The sequence below is a fragment of the Onychomys torridus genome, chromosome 7, assembly GCF_903995425.1.
Source record: "Onychomys torridus chromosome 7, mOncTor1.1, whole genome shotgun sequence".
Taxonomy (NCBI): domain Eukaryota; kingdom Metazoa; phylum Chordata; class Mammalia; order Rodentia; family Cricetidae; genus Onychomys; species Onychomys torridus.
In genome coordinates, this window is record NC_050449.1 from 30,086,235 (window position 1) to 30,107,332 (window position 21,098).

The 21,098-nt window shown below is 46.2% G+C and overlaps 1 protein-coding gene across 3 annotated transcripts in view; it reads right to left on the minus strand.

Moving 5' to 3' along the window:
• Positions 1-691: 691 nt before the first annotated feature.
• Ddx25 (DEAD-box helicase 25) overlaps positions 692-21,098 on the minus strand; it is a 36,792-nt gene continuing 16,385 nt past the window's right edge. For 2 of the 3 annotated variants that reach the window (XM_036194000.1, XM_036194003.1), the window contains exon 12: positions 19,724-19,929. In XM_036194000.1, coding sequence (XP_036049893.1) covers positions 19,868-19,929 — 62 coding nt within the window. In that variant the 3' untranslated portion in view covers positions 19,724-19,867. Of the gene's footprint in view, positions 3,936-19,723; positions 19,930-21,098 lie in introns of those variants that run through there. The other variant, XM_036194002.1, reaches the window with a different exon arrangement.

The following is a 21,098-nucleotide window of genomic DNA, read 5'->3' on the forward strand; positions in this document are numbered from 1 at the left end:
AGAACCTCATTAGATGCTGGGAAGATTGCTCAGTGGTTAAGCACTTGCCATGCAAGCCTGAGGACTGGAGTTTGGATCCACAGAACCCATGTAAATGCCATGTGGGCATGGCAGCCCATCTGTAATTCCAACCTTAGAAGGCAGAGACAGGGGATCCCCAGTTTGATAGAGAGTTCTGCCTCATTGAATCAAGTTGAAGACCTCAGGCCTCCAATTGCACAGGTATTGCCCCCTACATGTGTGCTCCCACAAATGTAAACATATATGCACACACGCAACCAACACGGAAAAAGAAACACACTTAGATTGGGGGCATAGAATGGAGGACCTTGAACTGCCTTTCACCTCAAGGTATGCCGTAGCCTGTCTCTGGGGAGAATTTAGAGCTGCGCCAATGTGAATTAGGAAACTTATAACATGTTCCTGTCTGTGAGAAGGGTTTGTTCTGCACCAGAAGTTACTCGATGCTGCCTGCAGAATTAGCCCCTGTATCTCTTTCTGATCTAGGGGCAGCAGGATCACAGAAGATTCAGGTGGGCTTCTCAGTTCACATTTTTTTTTTTTTAAATAAGGAGAAGTCAGGGAAAGAGGCCTATTCATCAGTTTTCTCCAGGGAAACAGAACCAACAGGATGTAGGGGTATATATAGCAAGAGATTTTTTATTTTATTTTATTTTAACTTTTTGTTGTGCTGAGCCTTACACATGCTAGGCAAACACCTGACCACTGAGCCATACACCAGCCCCTAAGGAAGAGGTGTGTTATAAGGACCCAGTTCCTGTGATTCTGCAGCCTGATAAGTTGTGGTACCTAAGAGAGCTGGTTTTTCACTGGGAGTCTGAAGGCAGGAAAAGTTGGATGGCATAGGTGTTTTCGACAACTCTGTGAGAAAGTTCGGCCAGGCACATTTTTCAAGTGTGCTCACATTCTCTCCACTTTTGATCTCCATGTGCCATATTGCTCTCCAGCTCTGGATATGGATATCATCATCCAGTTTGTCCCTGTCTGCTCTGACACAGTGGTCCGCTCTACCCAGCCAGGAGTCTGTGGAACTGCTACATCCCTTCTCTTCTGATGGGGCAACTCATAGTCCTGTCAGCTACATACAACGTGAGGGTGCTCTTGCTCCTCTTCCGTAACATGTTTGGACCACTGGGAAATGATTGCTCTGCTACATCTTGAGCCCCCTCCCAGGCCCATGAGGAAGGCTGGGAAGACCTTCCTACATCTGAAAGGGCCGTCCAGCTCTTCACTGTGTCTCTCGACCATGTATCCATGTGAGTGACACAGGCACCCTGGTTTCCTACCACCGCCCCCATCCCACCTCTACCCTGCCACAGGTTATTACCAGCTACATCAGACTGGCTGCTAGTTAAACTCAGAGCTAGGTAACTCCTTTGACCTCTTGTCTCCTCATCTCTCTGCCTCTTAGAGACAACAGTAGACTCACTCTTTTGTGCTCTGCGCTCTAACCCAGCTCTCAGGCCTGTGTAACCATTTTGGAACTTTGCATGCCACTTGACTGCAGTATCAGGGCTTTAGAGAGAAGCAGAGTGTGGAAGGATGGACAGATGGGACTGGGGAACAGATGCTTCTGGAAGTTAATAGCTATTCCATGTACACCTTTTGGAGCCCAACAGGGGTCCATGGGGACACCAGCTGAAGATGAGCCGCGGGTCTGGAGAGGACACGGGTCAGAGGCTCCACGCTCAGCACATCCTTGGCTGTGCTCAAAACAGAGAGAAGGGACAGAGGGACAGAGGAGCAGCTAAGGTCACCAACCAGTCACTTTGCAAACTGCACCTTGGGGTCTGGAGAGGAAATGAAGGAAGTCCTAGCTGGAGTGGCTGGGAAAGGGGGTTGAGCATGTCAGGGGAGGAAGGAAGGAAGGAGCAGAGGAGTCGAGGGTGTGACAGGAGCTAGCACACCTGCTGGGGCTGAGGGAAAGAAGGTCTCGTGTCCAGTGCCAGAAGTCTGGAAACGAACAACCTTCCACCTGCTCGCCGTTCCAGGGGCCTCTTCACATCAGGCCTCTCCTGGGTCACTTTGTGTAAAGCCTTCCTTCTCTATCCCTGTTTCCTAGGCTAAAAATGTGACTACAGGGTTGGCGGGTAACTCAGAGAGTATGTTTAGCACATGCAAAGGTTTGGGTTCTGTCCTCAGTCACACACACACACACACACACATGCACACATACATACACACACTTTACTTATCCACTTTGAGTCTAGTTTTTCTTCTATAACATGGGATTGATCATTATCAGATAATATCAGGAAATTATTGTTAATTTGATTATGTAAAGTAATACTTTCATGAATTTTCCTTGTGTTTCTATCTTAAAATAAGTATTAAAGTATTCATTGATGAAATACAATAACGTATTTCATATACCTTAAACACATCTGCAAAAATAAAATGGATGGTGCTTCAACCGTATGTCCAGTTCTACACTGCCGCATGGATTATGAACAGAGGCTCATTTTTTCCTAATTTTCTAGAAGTCTGAAGTTATGGAATAGGTGAGGTGTACTGAGGGAGAGTAAGGATCAAGGCCTGTGGGGGGCTAGAGCAGATGAAGAGGTTTTCTTCCTCAGAGGTCAAGAGGCACCCAGAAAGGAATGAGCCTGGGGAAGGCCGGCTATGGCCCAGGGCAGACACGTGACTGCCACCCTTGACGCACAGGCCTACTGAAGTCAGGGACAAGGGACATGCCACCAGCCTGGACTGAGGGGAGTGGACACCTGTCCCTGTTTATGGTGTCTTCCAAGTGTCAGTCTGTGGTTTCTGTTATGACAGAAGAACAGAGATGGTAATTTAGAAGCAACAGCCCCGGGAGGCTTAAGATCATGGTGCTGGAAAGGTTTGGCTATCTGGTGAGGGCTGCTCTCTGCTCCTAAGACTGTGCCTTCGTGCTACGACTCTGGAGGGGATGAGTGCCATGTGCTAATGTGGCAGAAGGCAGAAGGGTAAAAAGAAACAAACTCCCTTCACCAAGCCCCTTCATAAGGGCACCCAATCCCATTCCCAGTGAAGGTGTCTAACTGCTTCTTATAAGCCCATCCCATGATAACATGGGCCCCAGAAACATGTAACTTTTGGAGACCTCTTCAAAGTATGGCAATGCACCTCCTAGATTCTGATGGACATTGGGAGGGAGAGGAAGCCCCTGCAATCAATTTGGATTTTAGTGAAATGCAGAAATGTGTATTTTCACACACTACGTTTGTAGAGTGAGGTTTCCGGTTGCTGTGGTTGACACTGCTGACAATTCCTATCAAACAGCATGGGTCGTGATGTTCGTCTCAACGGGTGTTAAGTGTTGCTTGGTGACAACGGAATGTCCAAGTTTCCCTTCCCAGCTTTCAGCTGCCAGCTTCTTCCCTGGATTTTCCTTAGATGGAGGCAGCGGGGGCTTCTCTTAGGCCTGAGGTGACAGTGTGGGGACCGTTTTTTGTGTCTGTGGTAAAAAGGCCTGTCTAGAAGACACAGTTAACACCTGAGCTGAATCCGATGAGCATCTGTTCACACAGAGCAGAGGGGGCATCCATCAAGGCCAGCCCTTAGCCCTTGACTGCAGGCCAGGCACCTGGGATCTGTGGAGAAAACCAGAGTCCACAGAAACCTCCAGGCTCCCTCCTTCCAGGACTGGCTGGCTTCCCTCGTCTCCTTCCAAAGCCCTCCACCCCAACCTGGCCCGGTGTTCCAAGTTTTCTGGCTAGGGTTCAGGACGGACTAAGGAGTTCCCAGAATGTCTCTGTAGGCTTCAGGGGGGAGGCTTGGCAACTGGAAATTGTCAGCCGTCTCCTTGGCAACTAGCAGCCAAATAATTCTGGGAATGGGGGAGGGAGGGGGAGCTGCGTGCAGGGCAGCCAAGAGAAGCAACCTTCAGCCCCAGAAAACTTCAGCTCCTCATTACTTGTGCCAACTGGGTCCTGTTGAGAGACAGAAACCATGCATTAGCTGAGAAAGAACATTTAACATAAGGAATTGATACCGAGGCCTAAGGTTAATTAGGCAAGGGGAGGGTAACAAGAGAAGGCTGGTGTACAGGGAAGCCACACCTGCAAGCACACCTCCCACTCTCAGGGCTGGCAAAACCAGAGGAGAAGGTCTCAAGGAAGGGGCCTCTGAAGAGGGGACTCCACTCAGCTGGCGGTGGGGTTCTGGAGTGAGAAGGACCAGCTCACGTGCCTAGACCTCTGCATAGCTGCTGGCTGATGCTGGAGTCTCTTGGGCTGGAGTATAGGGTGGTTGCGGGTGGTAGGGTAGATGATGAAGATACAAATGTGGGAAATCTGCAAACAGGCTTCACCTGACGCTGTAGGGTGGGCCTGCGGCTGCTGGGATGAAGAAGGCGCCATTTGGGTGCTTCTTGCTGGGAGCAGTAATAGGAGCTTGTCCAGCCTTGCGCTCCAGCCTACACACGCCCCCTAGTGGCTGAGACCAGTAAGGAGCCGTGGCAAAGCAGAAAGGTTTACAGGGCCCAAGCTCTGTGTAGAAGAACATAAGCTTGGGGCTGAGAAACAAGAGCCTTGGGGTATTATTTACCATGGGCTAGAAAGTTGGGTCTTTCAGCCTTGTTGCTTATGGAAAGAACAATGCTGTGCTATGTATGTGTTGATTCCTGAAGAAGCGCATACCGCGTGGACAGCCCCGCCCCGCCCGGCCTGTTTTGGAGGGTTACTGGCATTCACAGGCTCTGAAAGCTGGAAAGAATTTAAGCTGTCTTTACATTTATTTTTAAAATTTATTTTAAATTGTGTGTCTGTGTGAGCGCGCACACAGGTGCCCTCAAAGATTAGTGGTGTCAGCTTCCACTGGAACTGGCGCTATAAGGAATTGTGAGTTGCCTACTGTGGGTCCCACTGAACCGGGTCCCATAGAAAAGCAAGAAGTGCTCTTGATTAACGGCAGCCTCACTCATACATTTCATATGTGTTTGTTTGTGTGTATGTGTGTCTATACGTTCACACATGCCTGCACCATGGCATGTGAACCTTTAGAGGAATTTGGGAGTCAGGTTATCAGGCTTGGTGGCAATCTTATCCTCTGAGCCATCTTCCAGGTCCAAGAATTTTTTAATAGTAATGATAAAAATAACAGCAGCCAGATACTCTCTCTTGAGGCAAAAATGGCCTTAGGAAAACAATAAAATCACTTTGAACAAATCATATATTAAAAGTAAAGACAGAACGAAAAAGACAAGATAAATATCAACTCAGGATAGAAACAGAACCAAGTCCAGACATACATACCAATGCACACAGATTATAGGGAACAATAAAGGTGGTATTTCAATCACAGCTTATTCAAGATTATGCAAGCACAACTAACTATGTCTGCATTTAAAAAATAGTTGAGCTTTCTACCTCACCTTATTTTAGAGAGAAGCGAGATTTAAACATTTAAAACATTTTCATGAGAAAATGATGTTAGGCAACTACATAATCTAGAGTTTGAGGTTTTTCTAAACAAAATAGAAAATCTGTAATCTATGGAGCAAAATATAGATAGCAGATATAAATAGACCAGAGGAAATATTTCCATATGTATAATGAATAAAAGGTTAACATCTGTACTATACAAAGAAGTCCTTGAACTCATCAGTAAGAAAGAACTATAAGCTAGCAGGAAAAAAGGGCAAAAGACACAAATAGGTCATTTATAGAAAAGAAAACCCAAATGGCCAATGAATTTATGAAAAGATGCTCTACCTCATGAATAGTCAATGACACGCAAATTTAAAATATGTGATACCTCTTTTCATTTGAGAGTAGACCGAAATTTCAGAATGGTCACACCTGGTACTGAGGAAGTTGAGGTTCTTAGAAGTTATGGATAGTGCCTCAGCCTTTTGAGAAAGGTACCTACCTATCAAAGCATATGAAAACTAAAAATATGAATCTCTGGCCAATTTATATGAAGTCTGGGAATTAAGCCATATGGAGAAAAAAAAGCAAGATACAGTGTGTGTGTGTGTGTGTGTGTGTGTGTGTGTGTGTGTGTGTTTCACAGTATAGTAATGGCAGAATGATATGTGTATACATGTTCACATGGGCACACAGGTGTGTGCAGGTGTCCATGTGTGAGCACATGTATGTGGATGTCTTAAGTGAGATCCAGCTTGTTTTTTGAAGCATTGTTTCTCACTGGCCTGGGGCTCACTAAGGAGGCTGGACTGTCCAGTCTCAGAGCTCCAAGGCTCTGTGTCTGCATCCCCAGAGGTGGGATGAAAAGTGCAGCTGTTAGCTGGGCAGTGGTGGTGCACGCCTTTAATCCCAGCACTTGGGAGGCAGAGGCAGGCAGATCTTTGTGAGTCTGGAGGCCAGTCTGGTCTACAGAGCGAGAACCAGGAAAGGCACAAAGCTACACAGAGAAACCCTGTCTTGAAAAACCAAAAAAAAAAAAAAAAAAGTGCAGCTTTTTACATGAATTCTGGGCATCAAACTTGGGTTTCCATGGTTGTGCTGCATTTCACTGATTAAGCTGTGCAGCCCCCATATGATAGACCATTATGTAATTATTAAAACAATAAGTCTCAGGAAGGCAAATGCTGTATGATTTCCCTGATATGAAGTCCCTGGAGGAGTCACAATCGCAGAAATGGAAAATCGAGTGGTGCTTGCCAGGGCTGGGAAGAAGAGGCAGTAGGGAATTGTCTAATTGAGAGAGAATTTCAGCGTTGCAAAAATGAAACATCCTAGAGATGGGTTAGACAACCATGTGACTATACTTAAAACAATCCTGTCTCAAAAAAGAAAGAAAGAAAGAAAGAAAGAAAGAAAGAAAGAAAGAAAGAAAGAAAGAAAAAGAGCATATGCAAGATGGCAAATTTTACTTTACATGCACAACACAAATTTTTAAAAAGAGCAAACTGAAGTGGGTTTTTTTTTTTTTTTTTGTGAGGTGAGAAAACTAACTATGTGGCATTTATAAAATAACTGACAATAAATGTAAGCAGGTGGCTGCTGGGTAATGGAGACCTGCCAGCCGTGAGGATATACTTGCCTCTCAGCCCTGGGCTCCAGGTAGAAGCTGAAGCTGACTTGGGCTTGCTAGCTCTGTCAACATCCATGGCTAAGCACCTTTTAAACAGTCTCCAGCCCTGGCGTTCCCTCCTCTCAACCCCTCCCCCAATGCTAGGCCCCCACAGGCTCTCCAGGGCCCATGGAGGCCCACAGCTGCTTCCAATATTCTACACAAACTTTATTGAAATGAGAAGCCCCGTTTATCATCCCTCAGGCCCGGGCTCCTCCTAATTAGGTGCAGATGACCTGACAAGCAGTGGGTGGAGCCGGCAATCAAAGAGGAGACTGTTTTGAGCCTGGAGGTGAGAGGGGCAGAAGTCTGGGGAGCTGAGGAGAACCCCAAAGGGAGTCCCAGGCAACCCAGGGAGGATGGGTGGCGTTCTCAAACAGAGGAGAAAAGCATGGTGGGGCTGAGGCGTTTCAAGGGCCACTGCATAGTGGCTTCTCCTCTCTGGCCATATCTTCCCTTACTGGCCTCCTAACCTCTTTCAAAAGGCATTCCCTACGTCCGCAACATCTTCCATTTCAAGACAGCCATTGACTACCCTTTGCTTTCAGTATGATGTCCTGCCGGCACACCCTTGTGGGTCTATGGAAAAGGACATATTTCTCTGCTTGGCCTCTCCATGATTCTGCTCAAATGCTCAAATGCCTAGACAATCAAAGGTTGTGAATGTGGGTTCAAGGGCACACTGGGGCAGACTGTTGGAAGTATAGAGTTCATTAGAAGAGTTATTAGTGGCACAGACAGCAGCATGGAGGGACCTCTTAGGGGAGGGACTCAGGACCCTCGTGGAAGAAGTGGGTGTGTGGGGGTACTTCTATCTTTCTGTGGATGGGGGCAATTTCCCAGCAGAATCCTGCAGCCAAGCTCTCTGCTCCCCAGGCAGGATGCAGGTAAGGTGGGAACAGAAGGGTGTGGCCACCAATACCACCTTTAATATGAACTCACTTCCCTGGGTGAGAAACCTTGGCATGTGGACATCTGTTAGCTGGAGGTTCACCATGGGTGTTTTAGTAGGGTATCCATCATGGTATCTGTGAAAGGGTGAAGGCTGCTGTGGAGGTACTATGGCCTGAGCGGGAGCTGTAGTCTAACAATGCATCCTTCAGACAGTGGTTCCTATGTCACACCTACATCTTGAAGTGGCTATTCCCTGAGCAGTGGCCCTGACCAGTAGCGACTCTAGTTTATGCAAGGACATTCTATCTCATGCTGTTGTACCATGGTAGTCCCTCCCCAGATGCAGCCATTTAAAATGAAAATGGGAAATCGAGTTTTTAAGTCACTATCACCACATTTCAAATGCTCAGTTGTTGCAGGGCAGTCATGACTCAAGAAGTAGAAGCAAGCAGGGCATGGTGGCACACACCTTTAATCCCAGCACTCTGGAGGCAGAGGCAGGCAGATCTCTGTGAGTTCAAGGCCAGCCTGGTCTACAGAGTGAGTTCCAGGACAGCCAGGGCTACACAGTGAGGCACTGTCTTGAAAAATCAAAACCCACAAACAGAAAGAGAATAAGGACAGGTCTCCTGTTCTACCTGCTTGCAAGCTAACAAGAGGGAAGATTTGCCTTTAGGCTGCAGTTATAGTAACTCGCCTTCAAGCATTCAGAATATAGTCAAGGCTTCTGCTTAAGAACTATAGGTGTGTAAGAGACCTGTAGAGAGTTGTTCCTCAACACAGTGCAGGTGTCAAGCTTGTCTGTCATTGTAGAATATTCTTGAGAGCACTGATGTGGGCATGGGGAATGCGCTTATTTCCTGGGTTCTCCTCTCTCTTCTGAATTCTGACCCAAGTAGTCATAGGTAAGAAAGAAATGTAAGTAGGTATTTTGCACAGCAGTGTGTGGATCGCAAGGTGTTTGCCTTCATGCAGAGGCCCATTCACATCGTGCTTTCTCTTTCTCAGACAAACCAGAAAAGGCTGCATCTGATTTCATGAGCTGTATCTTCACAATGACCCCGAGAGAAGGGGTAGGGGCCTGAGTATTGCAGGAAGGGACCGGCAGCTTTGGCAAAGACTCAGAGAGAGGATAAGCAGAGTGATGCTGGAGTTACTGAGACACACAGAGAAAACAACCAGAACACTCTAAAGTGGTCAGTACTGGCTAAGAGTTCTCAGTAGGTACAACAATCAGCTGGAGGTTTTGAGAGAAAAGATAGGTAGGCCTCACCCCAGGGTTTCTGATTTAGGTGGTGTGTGCTGGGATCTATGAATTTGGTGTGTGTGTGTGTGTGTGTGTACATGTGGAGGCCAGAAGTTAAATTTAGTGACAACAACATCTCTTCACTGAACTAGCAGTTCACCATTTCAGTTAAGCTGGTACACACCTAGCTTTTCTATGAGTACTTGGAGATCTGAACTCAGATCCTCATGTATGTGCAACAAGCATCTTTACCACCATCTTCCAGTTCCAGAATTTCTGTTTCTAGAGCATTCCCGGGTGGTGCTGAGGCTGCTGCTCTGGAGTCCACACAGAGAACCACTCCAAAGAAAAAGTTCTGTCTCTTACGGGATTTAATGCATGTTGAGGTGAGGATGTGTTTTCCTGGACACATAGTAGGAAGACCAGCAAAGATGGCCAAGCAGCTGAGGAGTGATGGAGGTTTAGGTAGTTCTGATGCAGGAGAGATCTGAGCAGGCCACAGTCCGCAGGAGGGTGACTCATTGCCATTTGTAATTCATTTGTAAAATGGCACGAAGTGGCCATAGTGCTTCTCAGAACTCGCTCATTTTCTTCTAAGCTGGCACCATTCCGTCTTTGGACTTCTCACATTCTTGGGTACATGCTGGGTTACCCAAATGCAAACAACTGTAATAGTTCTAGGGCCCCCAGCCTTCACAGAGGACTCTGCAAGGGGGGGCCAGGCTCAGTGTGGGGGAAGATTGGAAGGTTACACAAGTGTGTTCTTGGATGGGCAGACATAGGACCTGGGCTCCGGCCTGCCCTTTGTTCTAAAGTGCATGGGTGTTTTGCCTGCAGTATATCTGTGTACCACAGACATCCCTGATGCCCTCTTATGCCAGAAGAGGGCGTCAGATCCCCCAGGAACTAGAGTTACAGATGGTTGTGAGCCACCATGTGGGTGCTGGGAACTCACCCTGGTCCCCTGGAAGAGCAGCCAATGCTTTTTAACTGCAGAGTCACCTCTCCAACCCCTCTCTGTTTTTTTCTAGTCCTGCTACCTCAAGACGACAACAAAGCTGCTTGGCAGACCCTTTTCTGTTTATTTCCCATTTTTATTATTTATTTATTTATTTAAGGTGTGTGTCGTGTACACATGAATTCACCCATGCCACTGCCAGCAAGTAAGGGTCAGAGGTCAGCTTGTAGGAGTCATCTCACTCCTACCTTGTAGGTCCCAGGGACTGAACTCAGACCATCAGAATTGGTGACAGGCACCTTTTCCCCCTGAGCCATCTTGCCAACCCACATGAGAGGGATGGGCCTTGGTGAGGCCCCAAAAGTCCATCCAGGAGGAATTCATATTTCTTTTTTTTTGGAGCGACCAACATTGTCCCAGGATTCAGTGATATAATGGTAACAGGTCATGGGAAAGAAGAAAAGATATGACTTACCAAGAAAGGAACATTTACATATTCTAGCAAAGGAAAGTTGATATATTCTAGGGATCAGTAACCGGAGAGAACTATGTTTTCTTCTTGAGATAGGATCACACAGATGAAGACTTGGCCAGTCTGGAGCTTACTATGTAGACTGGGCTGCCCTGAACCTTGTGGCTGTCCCCTGCCTCTGCATCTCACGTGCTGTGACTATCAACGTGTGCCACGGTGCTCAGCTAGGAAGAACTTTCTGGAAGAGCTTTTCTGTAGCTAAAACTCAAAGCAACCAGCCTTGCCCCTGCCCTAAAGACTCGTGACTGGGCGGGACAGGGTAAAGGCAGACAGCCTTCGCTGTGAACCCCATACCCTTGCTCTTGGCTGTGTCTCCTGACTCCAGCTGGAGTTTCCATCACGCCATTCATTCCTAGGTCTCTCTGCCTCCTGCCCACCTCGATTTAATGATCTCAGATAGACATCAAACGGGCTGAGCTCAGAGTAAGTGACTGAGACATGAACATTGCCTCAGGTCCCCATGGACCCCAGCTGGGTACCAAGCCGCCCTGGGCTCCACTTCGACAGGATAAAGTGAACTCATTTATTCAGTTATTTTAAGTGAGCTAACATGAAGCAGTGCCAGAAGACCAAGACATAAATCTTTCCTAGAACCCAGGTTCGTTGCCAAACACCTTGGATAAAACTTTCTGCTTGTTCAAGACAGTTTTCCCACCCCCTAAAAGAGAGGAGGGAAAAAAAAAAAAAACTAAAAAACTGAGGCAATGGGGATGGGGTGGAGAGGTGTGCTAGCAAGTTCTGGCAATGACAGAGTTGTCAACACTTTAGTCTCATAAAGATTCTTCCAGTAAGAAAGGAAAAATTTTTCCTTGTGGTGCTAGGAATAGACCCCAGGGCGTTGTGCTTAGCACTCCACCACTGAACGCCACTCCTCAGAGGGCTTTCTCTGTCTGACAAGGTCTCTCTGTGTAGCCCAGGCTGGCCTCAATCTCATGATCCTCCTGCCTCAGCATCCCAAGTGTTGGGATTAGAAGTGTGTGCTATCATGCTCAACTTAATCAGAGGTGTGTGTGTGTGTGTGTGTGTGTGTGTGTGTGTGTGTGTGTGTGTGTGTACATGTGTACGTGTGTATGTGTGCATAGACATGTGTGTTCCTGCATCACACGTGGTAGACTCTCCCTCTGAGCTAATCTCCAGCTCCCCTTTACTTCTTTCTTTCCTTTGGGACAAGCTCTTGTTAACTGCCAAGGCTGGCATTGAACTGGTGTTCCTGCCTCAAGCTCTTGAGTAGCTAGGATGATAGGCCTTCTTGAATGGGTCCAGCAGTCACATTTCTTTTAATTTTAATTTTTTTATTTGTATGTGTATTGGTGTTTTGCCATGGGTGTCTGATCCCCTGGAACTGGAATTACAGACAGTTTTGAGTCACCATGTGGGTGCTGGGAATTGAACCCAGGTCCTCTGGAAGAACAGTCAGTGCTCTCAACCACTGAGCCATCTCTCTAGCTACCTCTACCCCCACCCCCAGATTTTGTAAAATCATGCTCTTGAAGGTGTCAAGGCATCACCTGTCAGCTGGTCTGGCTATGTTTCTTCTCTCTTCTGGCTTTCTGTACTTGTGGGACAGCTTGTCACATGTCAACCTCTGGACTGAGATCATTGTCTGGTTTGTCTTGTTTGAGACAGGGTCTATGTAGCTCTGGCTGGCCTTGAACTCACAGAGATTCTCCTGCCTCTGCCTTCTGAGTGCTGGGATTAAAGGCTTATGCCAGCATACCCAGCTGTGATCATAGTCTTAGGGCTTCCAGACTACAGTAAAAGTCAAGCATGCTATCCACAAACATTTTGAAACTCTTTATAGATTGAGAGAATCTTTCCCCCAAGAGCACAGAGCAGCTCAGAATGGGGTGGGTAAGTACTGTGCCACACAGGTTTCAGGACGCTGTAGGATCTACTGCTTTTCTTCCCTCTGACAAAGCCTTTCCTTCAGAGTTTCTATTCTTTGCAGTAAATAGCAACAAACATACAGGAAGACACCCTCAACCTTACAACTCCCATAGTGTGTCAAGTGATTTTGTGTCTACCAGCTTGTTTATGCCCAAATATATACAGGCTTTAAGTATGGTCGGGACCAATACTGTAGCCCTTCTTCCTTCTGCTGTCTTCCTTAGGTAAGCATGAGGACACTGAAGTTTGGCCTCAAAGCTAACATGATCCCCAAGAGACCTGTTTTCACACTGAAGTGAGCTGCAGAATACATCAGCCCACACATACCTCTGCCACACACAGGGACTACCCGCTCCCCCTTTCACTCTCTTCCAATGTCTGGGGAACACGTGTTGGGTGCCTAGCCCTGGGTAGGGCATTGGGCCCAAAGAGGAGGAAATTCGGTAGATATGGCTCTGCAGTCTTTAAGCTAGGGAGGCTGAAGCAGAGGCTGAAACTCATGGCACAGAGGCATCACTAATGAAAAGGACTTCTGAGCTGGACAGGACACGGAAGAGACGCCATGACAGGTAGAAGCCTAGAGTTCTGTTGGGGCCTCTACTTGAGCATGGCCTGCTGAGGACTACCTCACCCCGGCATACCTCCCATCAACAGCTGGCTTCTTGGCCTGGGTGTCTGTGTGTCTTTACACCTAGTATGGCGCCTGATGTTTCCCTTAAGACAGGGCCGAATGATCCAGCACATTAACCATGTAAACAAATCAAGATGTGGTGGTCCATGGCCACAGCTTGGAAGGCTGAACAGGAGGACTACGGGTGTGAGACCAACTGTATCTGTGTAATGAGACTTTGTCTCAAAACACAAAACCCAGAAGCAACAAGAAACAGATGATCTGCAAAGTAATATGGACTAATTATTGTAGCCAAATGGATGCAGCCCAAACCCAGAGTGTTTGATTAAAAAGTTCAAAGTTAATCTTGAAGAATAAATAGGTGAGGATTTTCTTTAAAAAAAAGAGAGAGAGAGAGAGATAGTAATCTAGAAGGGAAATACATATTTAAAATACAAATACAGTCTGTAATAGTTATTCTTTCAACTGGTGCTAGAAAAAACAAATGCATCAATCCCAGAATCCTGTGTGTTCAGAATATAAAAGTGTATTATGAAAAGGAGACAGAAGGAGACAATTCAGAATTCTCAATAGCTGGTGTTAGAGTCACCCCCCCCCCCCCCCACCCCCGTGCTGCAGGACGTTGAATCAAGGGCTTCAAACATGCTAGGCAAGTACTACCACTGAGATAAACCTGGAACCCCATAGTCACTATTTCTTAAGGGGGAAAATGGGATCAGCCTCACAGGGATTAAAGTAGAGTGAAGGCCCTGGCTGCTGAGCTGGTAACATTAGTTTGATGCGTGGATCCCACATGGTTGAAGGAGAGAACTGACTCCTAAAGATTTTCTTCTGACCTCCACATCCATACCATGGCATGGACACACCCAAACACTAAATAAATAAATGTAATAAAATATTAAAATCACAATAACCTAGCATAGAAGTGAAATGTTTCTAGAGTAATGTTAACATTTAGAACCAATAGAGCCCCCCAAAATTACAGAATTATGACCATATTTCATAAGATAAAAAAAAAGTTATTTTTAAGTGTGTGTGTGTGTGTGTGTGTGTGTGTGTATGTACTTGAGTTTGTATACTTGAGTGCAAGTGCCTGAGGAGGCTGGAGGCATTGCAACCCCTGGATTTAAAGTCACAGGCAGTTAGGAGCTACCTGATGTGGGTGATGAGAACCGAACTCAGAACCTCTGCAAGAACAGTATATGCTCTTAAGCTGTGAGCCACATAATTTTATGTGGGATGTAACCTAAAATTTAAAAGGCAGGCATATGGGGAGAATATATTCTCAATAAAAAGGTTAATATCTTTATTGTATCTGGAAAGAAATCACACATGTATTTCATACAAGTTGATAATATTATGATCTTAAAAATGATACTACGGATGTTTTTCAAATGGTGAATCACACACAAAGAATACTGTTTGCATGGGGAAAATGTAAATCAAACCAAGTAAGCATGCAACCTGAAAATGACAGTCTCCCCTGATTGTAAGGTGAGGAGAGACTGATATACAGTTTTAGCCTCTGAAAGCAGTTTGCTGCTGTCTGTCAACAGTCATAAAAATGCCCCAGTTTGGCACTCAAACTTAACATCTTTAATCCTTAAAAAAAAAAAAAAAATCCCAAATATTGTGCAGCATTACTTATAATGTTGGAAATGATAGTAAACAAAGATTTGTGTGTATATTTCTAGTCAGGATTATCTGGCCAATTATTATTATTAAATAACAATCCCAAAGACTGGTAACGACAGGCAAAAACAGTCATTTCACTGTCAGACACGCACTATGATGAACTGTGTTTCTGTCAAGACGAAAAGGGTTTATCAGGACAGCAGCTGCTACAGCCGGGGAAGAGTTTTGTCACTAGCACTTGCTGTTTTATTGCATTTATAATAGAAATATTAAACTAAAAGTAACCTATATTCTGCATAAGCTGATGAGCATCGCGTAAAGACATAATCATGTGAGGAAGCAGCCAGTGGACTGGAAAGCTATTAGAAGCTAACGCCCACCCATCCCTCTCATTTGTGAGCAACCGTATGTAAAAGCTCCATGACATATTCTTCATGTGTGTTGTATAGAGTGGGTACCTGTTCCACCTATGACCTTGAGGTACCAGCCCTGCCTTTATTTATCAACCAATGAGAGCAACACATTCACAGGATACAGAAAGACATCCCACAGCAGTGTTGCTTTTTGTGGGGTCACAGAAACGTGGTATTTTAGAATGGGCAGAGCCTCAGAGATCGTTTTATGCCAAATTTGCATGGATTCTACACCTGCATTACAAGTAACTGTCTGCTCTCTGACTGGACACTCCCATGAAGGATGGTGAATGTCACCACTTTACAAAATGGGTTGTTTAGTGTGTGTCTTCTAAGTAACATCAGAGGCTTCTATATGTGACTGGACCCTGAACTTCACTCATAACTGGGCTTCCTAGTCAAACACTTCATTCTATCCAAGATTTCCAGCCACAGACCACCATGAACCAAGGGCCTAGAGTGAGACTATCTATTGGTTCTAGCTTAGGAAATTAGTAAATTCAAAATAGGAGAGCGTCCATATTCAGTGAAGATATATTCTCAAAATTGAAATAAATACATAGTTATTATTTAAACTGAGAATGGGCACATGCCTTAGTCCTACTCAGATCTTTATGAGTCTGGGGCTCAGCCTGGTCTAAAGAGCTCCAGACAATGAGACCTTGTCTCAAACACCACACATACATGAGAGGGGGGTGAATGTATGAGGGAGCAAGAGTGTAGGAGAGAGAGAGAGAGAAAATGAATGGATGTCAGTGAGGTGGTTCATTAGTAAAGGCACTTGCCACTAAGCCTGAGAGCCTGAGTCCCATGCCAGAACCAATATAGTGGTAAGAGAACCAGCTATGAAACTTGTCCTCTGATCTCCACATGTGTGCTGTGGCATGCACGTGGCCCCTTCCACAATAACGTAAAAAATGTAATTAAGAACTATGAATGGTGCTTCAGCCCCACACATATCATACACAAAGAGTTTGCAAAGCAATCCAGGAAATCAGAACAGTGTCTAAAGATAATGGGCCAGGCTACACTATGTGAACAGGCCAGAGCACAGCTCAGCTGACCCTCTGGAGTGCCCATGGCAAACGAGAAGGCACAGTCTGTACTAGAACATTATCCAGGAAACGGGGGGCAGGACTAGAGGCGGGAGAAGCCGGCAGACAGGCAGCGGGGGGGGGGGGTAGAGTGATAGATATTCTCCCAATGGTAGCTTTTGAAAGTTAGTAGTCCTCAAAGCATTTTCATGGCTTGTGGGGCAGAATGACACACAGGTCTTAGATGTTCCTGATTATTCTCTGGAAGTGGCTGAGGCTGGAGTGGTCAGGACTGAAAAGATTGAACCTTCTGTAGCTCCCTTGGGAGACTAATAGGAAGAGCTGGCTCTGGGAGACCCACCAAGAAGGTCGGTATGCTTGCCTGCTCAATGGTGCCAGCAGAAGGTCTAGAGGAAAGAGAGGTGCGTGACCAGCCTGGGGCCCTAGGTCTGCACTTGCCTTTCTGTTACCAGCCCCACAGCAGGGATGGCTCTGCTTGGGTTCTTTTTCTAATCTGGGAGCCTGCATGAACTAAGAGGCCCAAGGACCAGATGCAGGTTTGGCACAACCAGCCTTTCTCCTGTGTCTGGTCAGGAACTGCTCACTTCCCCCCCCCCACCCCCTCCTGCAATCCTCTAAGACTTTTCTCCTTGCTCTTATGTGCAGACTGCCAGTGGCTTTCATGGTAGCCAAGCTCTACTGAGGAGGAGCAACCCTTTCTCTAAACACAGTAATGTCCCTCGAACGGCTAGACACCCTTCCAGACCATGGGCAACTCTTTTCAGTTATGAATAGCTGCTTAGATCCTGCACCTAACATCATAGCCACAGGGCCCAGGCTGATCACTGTGAGGTGATCACAGTTCCCCTGCAAATCACTACCCTGCCACATGTAATCACCAAGTCCAGTATGCTACCAGTACTGAATTGGCCAATATAAACCTCCTGGATTTGGTTTAGTCTTTGGTGCCAAGTAACACACAGCTGATTAAACCAGCTCACAGATGGTCTGGAACCATCTAGTTATTTCTTGCCTCTCCATTTATTCATTCATGCAGCCAGCACTCAGAGAGATGACCCCTGGCCAGGTCATGGCAGAGATAGGACATTCGCTTACAGTGCTGAGCAAGGGACTGGCCCTGCAAGGCAATCTCAGGATTGCTGACTCACCACCCTGTGACAGTGGTTTAATACAGCTAGGTAGGACCTTTGTGTCTCTTGGGTGGTGAAACAAAGGGATGGGGGGACAGGGACAAGGCAGAAGAATGTCTAGTGTTTGCAGACTCTGTGGGAAGAGCTGCCAGGCAGAGCCTACCAGAGGCTCTTGTCGTGATCCGCTGAGGCCTTGCCAGAGATCTGCACTGGAAATGGTGTGCATTTGTGGTTTCATTTAGGACACCAAGGCTGAGCTGAGTAGGATGGAGAGCCCAAGTCATTTCTCAAATAGCTAGACAAAATACCTTATGATGTCTCTTGTACTTGCTTATCCTATGTCTTATGACGGGTTCAAAACCAGGGAAAATGTGAATGGATGAAGAGAGAGCAAAAGGAGAAATACTTACTTACTAGGAGAGTACATATTCATGGAGTTGCTATTATGGGTACCGTGCTGGGTGAGGTCCTGAGTGCAAAGACTAACGTTTTCTAGTCACAGGAAAGCAGATGCAGTGTAAACCATGGAGCAGATATTCCCAAATGGCAGCTCCTTTTGGCAAACTCTGTCTCAGAGAACCTCTGCCTCAGTGTGCCACCACTTCCAGCTCTCTGCCTAAGTACTTCTGGATTCTATCCTCAGAGCATTGGCTTTGTCTACCCAGGACAAGGGGCCGGCAGCTGTTCCTAGGCTTTCTAGGTGACTCCCAGGACGAGCTGGGTCTGGAACTCTGTCCCAGAGGGCCCGTGTTAGGAGACTGCCACGTGCTAGGGATGTCCCAGCCCCTGTAGGAGGCCATCTGTGTGACACTGGGTACATCGGTTCTTCCCTTCAGCTGTTTTTATGCTGGTTTATACAGGGTCTCTGCCATTGTACTCTCTGCCCAGGTGTCTTGAATCTTATTTATCTCTCCCTGCCCTGCTGCTTAGAACAAGGATGCATGATAAACACCTAGTGTTGCATGAGGGAGCCTGCTGATTCTCCCGTTTCTGAGCCCTGAACTTAGGGATCAACATGGGCACAGTGATAGCCATGTAGACTATCAAAATAGATAAGCCACAAGCCTCATCTACAGCAGGGTGGCATTCACTCACTGGAGAGGCCGCTGGCAGCTGGGAGTGTGGCAGAGCTGCAGACTTTAGCTTTGTGAGAATCCAGCCATTCACCCCATTTGTTTTCAGGCGCATGATTTAATTTCTAAGTAGCATATGTGGTGATTAAGAAAATTTTTGCTTACAGAAAAATGTCTAGATTCTCTTGGAAGATTTAAATTTTTCTTGAAACAAACTTTTTTTTTTTTTTTTTTTTTTTTTTTTTTTTTTAAATTCTGGGATGGGGTTTTGCTGTGTTGACTAGGCTGGCCTCAAACTTGTGGGAACCCCCGACTCCGCTTTCTGAATGCTGGGACTGCAGGTATGGATCACTGTGCATGAATGAAGCTTTTACAGACAACATCACTGACTCCCTGACATGTTATTTCTGGGCTTATTCTGTTTAATTTTTTAGTACATTTCTGTGATGCATGTTTGTGTGGAGATATGTATGGGTGAGTGCATATATGTGTGTGTGCATGCATGTGTGCATGTGTGCATGTGTGCGTGTGTGCAGACGCTTGTGGGTTGACATCACTGCTTTTCACCTGGGTTCCAGGACAGTGTCTCCCACTGAACCTGGAACTTGCCATTTCAGTTGGACTGATTTGACCTGTGAGTTCCTGGATCTAAGTTCCTGGCTCCCAGCTGTGTGCTGGGATGTGAACTCAGACTCTTACGATCATACAACCAGCACTGTCCCCACACAGCAGCAATCTCCTCAGATCCTGGCTTGCTGTTTTTGAAACCTTCATTGCCCTCTTCTGAGAAATATCTAGAATAAAGCCACATTTTTAAAGACTATGAAATAACAAATCTTTTCTGATTTGAAGACAGTAATAAGCAGAAGAGAAAAATATTCAGAAATTCTGGATGTCACCTGAAATATTAAAATTCTGTCTCTTCCAAAATTTTAAAGTATCCTTTCGCCTGAGAGCAAGGGGTGGGAATGGGGAAACTGATACACAGGAAGGGCAGTCTGTGAGCGAGGCCTGAAAATGGGTGGCTTGCCATCTGTCCCGCCAGCTTCAATTCTAAAATTGGTGATGTTCTACTGCCCCCTCGTGGCCAGGTTCATAAATGGGTATGATCGTATGCTCTAAATGAAAAGCCGTCTACAAAACTCAGGGAGATGCTACCTGTGAACAGATTAGAAGAAGGGATCCTGCATGCTCATTTAAACAGTCACACACTTGGACTCAGTTTGGGTCTAGAATGAAGAGTACCATGACATTTATTTTGTTGTCTGTGACAGTTTCACCTTGACAGAGCCTCGACATAGAAAATTATCTTCAAAACCTGCTGCAACATTCTCCCAAACTAGAAAAGCCCACAAACAACAAAGGCCTCTCTTCAATATTCGATCTTTTCAATCTCATCCATGTCTTCTGGGTCGAGCTGCTTAATATTGCTATCTGAAAGAACGAAAGACAAAGGATCCAGTCTCATCCCAGGTCCTAAATGCAAGTTCATTCCAGCCAGCCATACTGGAAGCAGTGACGCCTTTAAAATACAGTTTCTAAGCAGGGTGTGGTGATGCACACCTTTAATCCCAGCACTCAGGAGGCAGAGGCAGGTGGATCTCTTGTCAGTTTGAGGCCAGCCTGGTCTGCAGAGTGAGTTCCAGGGCAGCCAGGGCTACATAGTGAGACCCTGTCTCAACAAACAAACAAACAAACACCCTGCTCCTGTAATATTTTGTATAGAAAGCCCTAAATGAGTAACAGACACTTTCCAAATAGTTGGCCCACATAAACTAAAACAGCAGCAAATGTACTGGATCCAGAGTGTACATGTCTGGATACCTTGAGTCAAGAGGCTTTGCTGACAGTGAGAAAAATGGGGCGGACCAAGCCTCCTCACTGGAGTTACTTCCCAAGAGTTCAGCATAGCAGTAGTGGCCTGCATGGGTGCTTCTCTCCTAGCCACTCAGGTGGTTTAAGATGGGGTGCCTAAGCAGTAAGGGTCAGTGGGATGTGCAGCAGCCAGCCTGAAAACCTTTACAAATTCCATTCCAACGTTCGGTGAGTCCACTTCCTGGGGAGTGTGCTTGCTGCTTCCAACAAAGTCCCATCCGAGAAGATGGTACTTAATGCCTTCTTGCCATGCTCCCCACCATTATCTGTGGCCAGGTTCATAAACAGGTATGACCATATAATCTAAATGAAAAACCACCTACGCAGCTCTCTTGGGCTTGAGATAATTTTTGTTTGTTTGTTTGTTTGTTCAAGACAGTCTTACTATGTGGCTAGCCTGTCCTGGAACTCACTATGTAGACCAGGCTGCCTTGAACTCACAGAGATCCTTCTGCCTCTGCCTCCAGAGCGCTGGTATTAAAGGTGTGTACCACCACACTTGGCTTCTGCAGGGGAGGGGGTACAGCTAATGTCAAGTGATGTAACCCTTGACATTCCCATGAGTGCATTCTGACAGTTCTGGGGCCTAGCAGACTAGCTGAGCCTGCTTGTTTAGATGTGGGGCTGGGAAAGGTTGCAAAGCTCAGAAGTCAGGACTGTCCTGTCTGAGAGGGTGAGACAACAGAAGGAGAAACTGTAAAAGAGGAAGTTGGGACACAATAAATCCT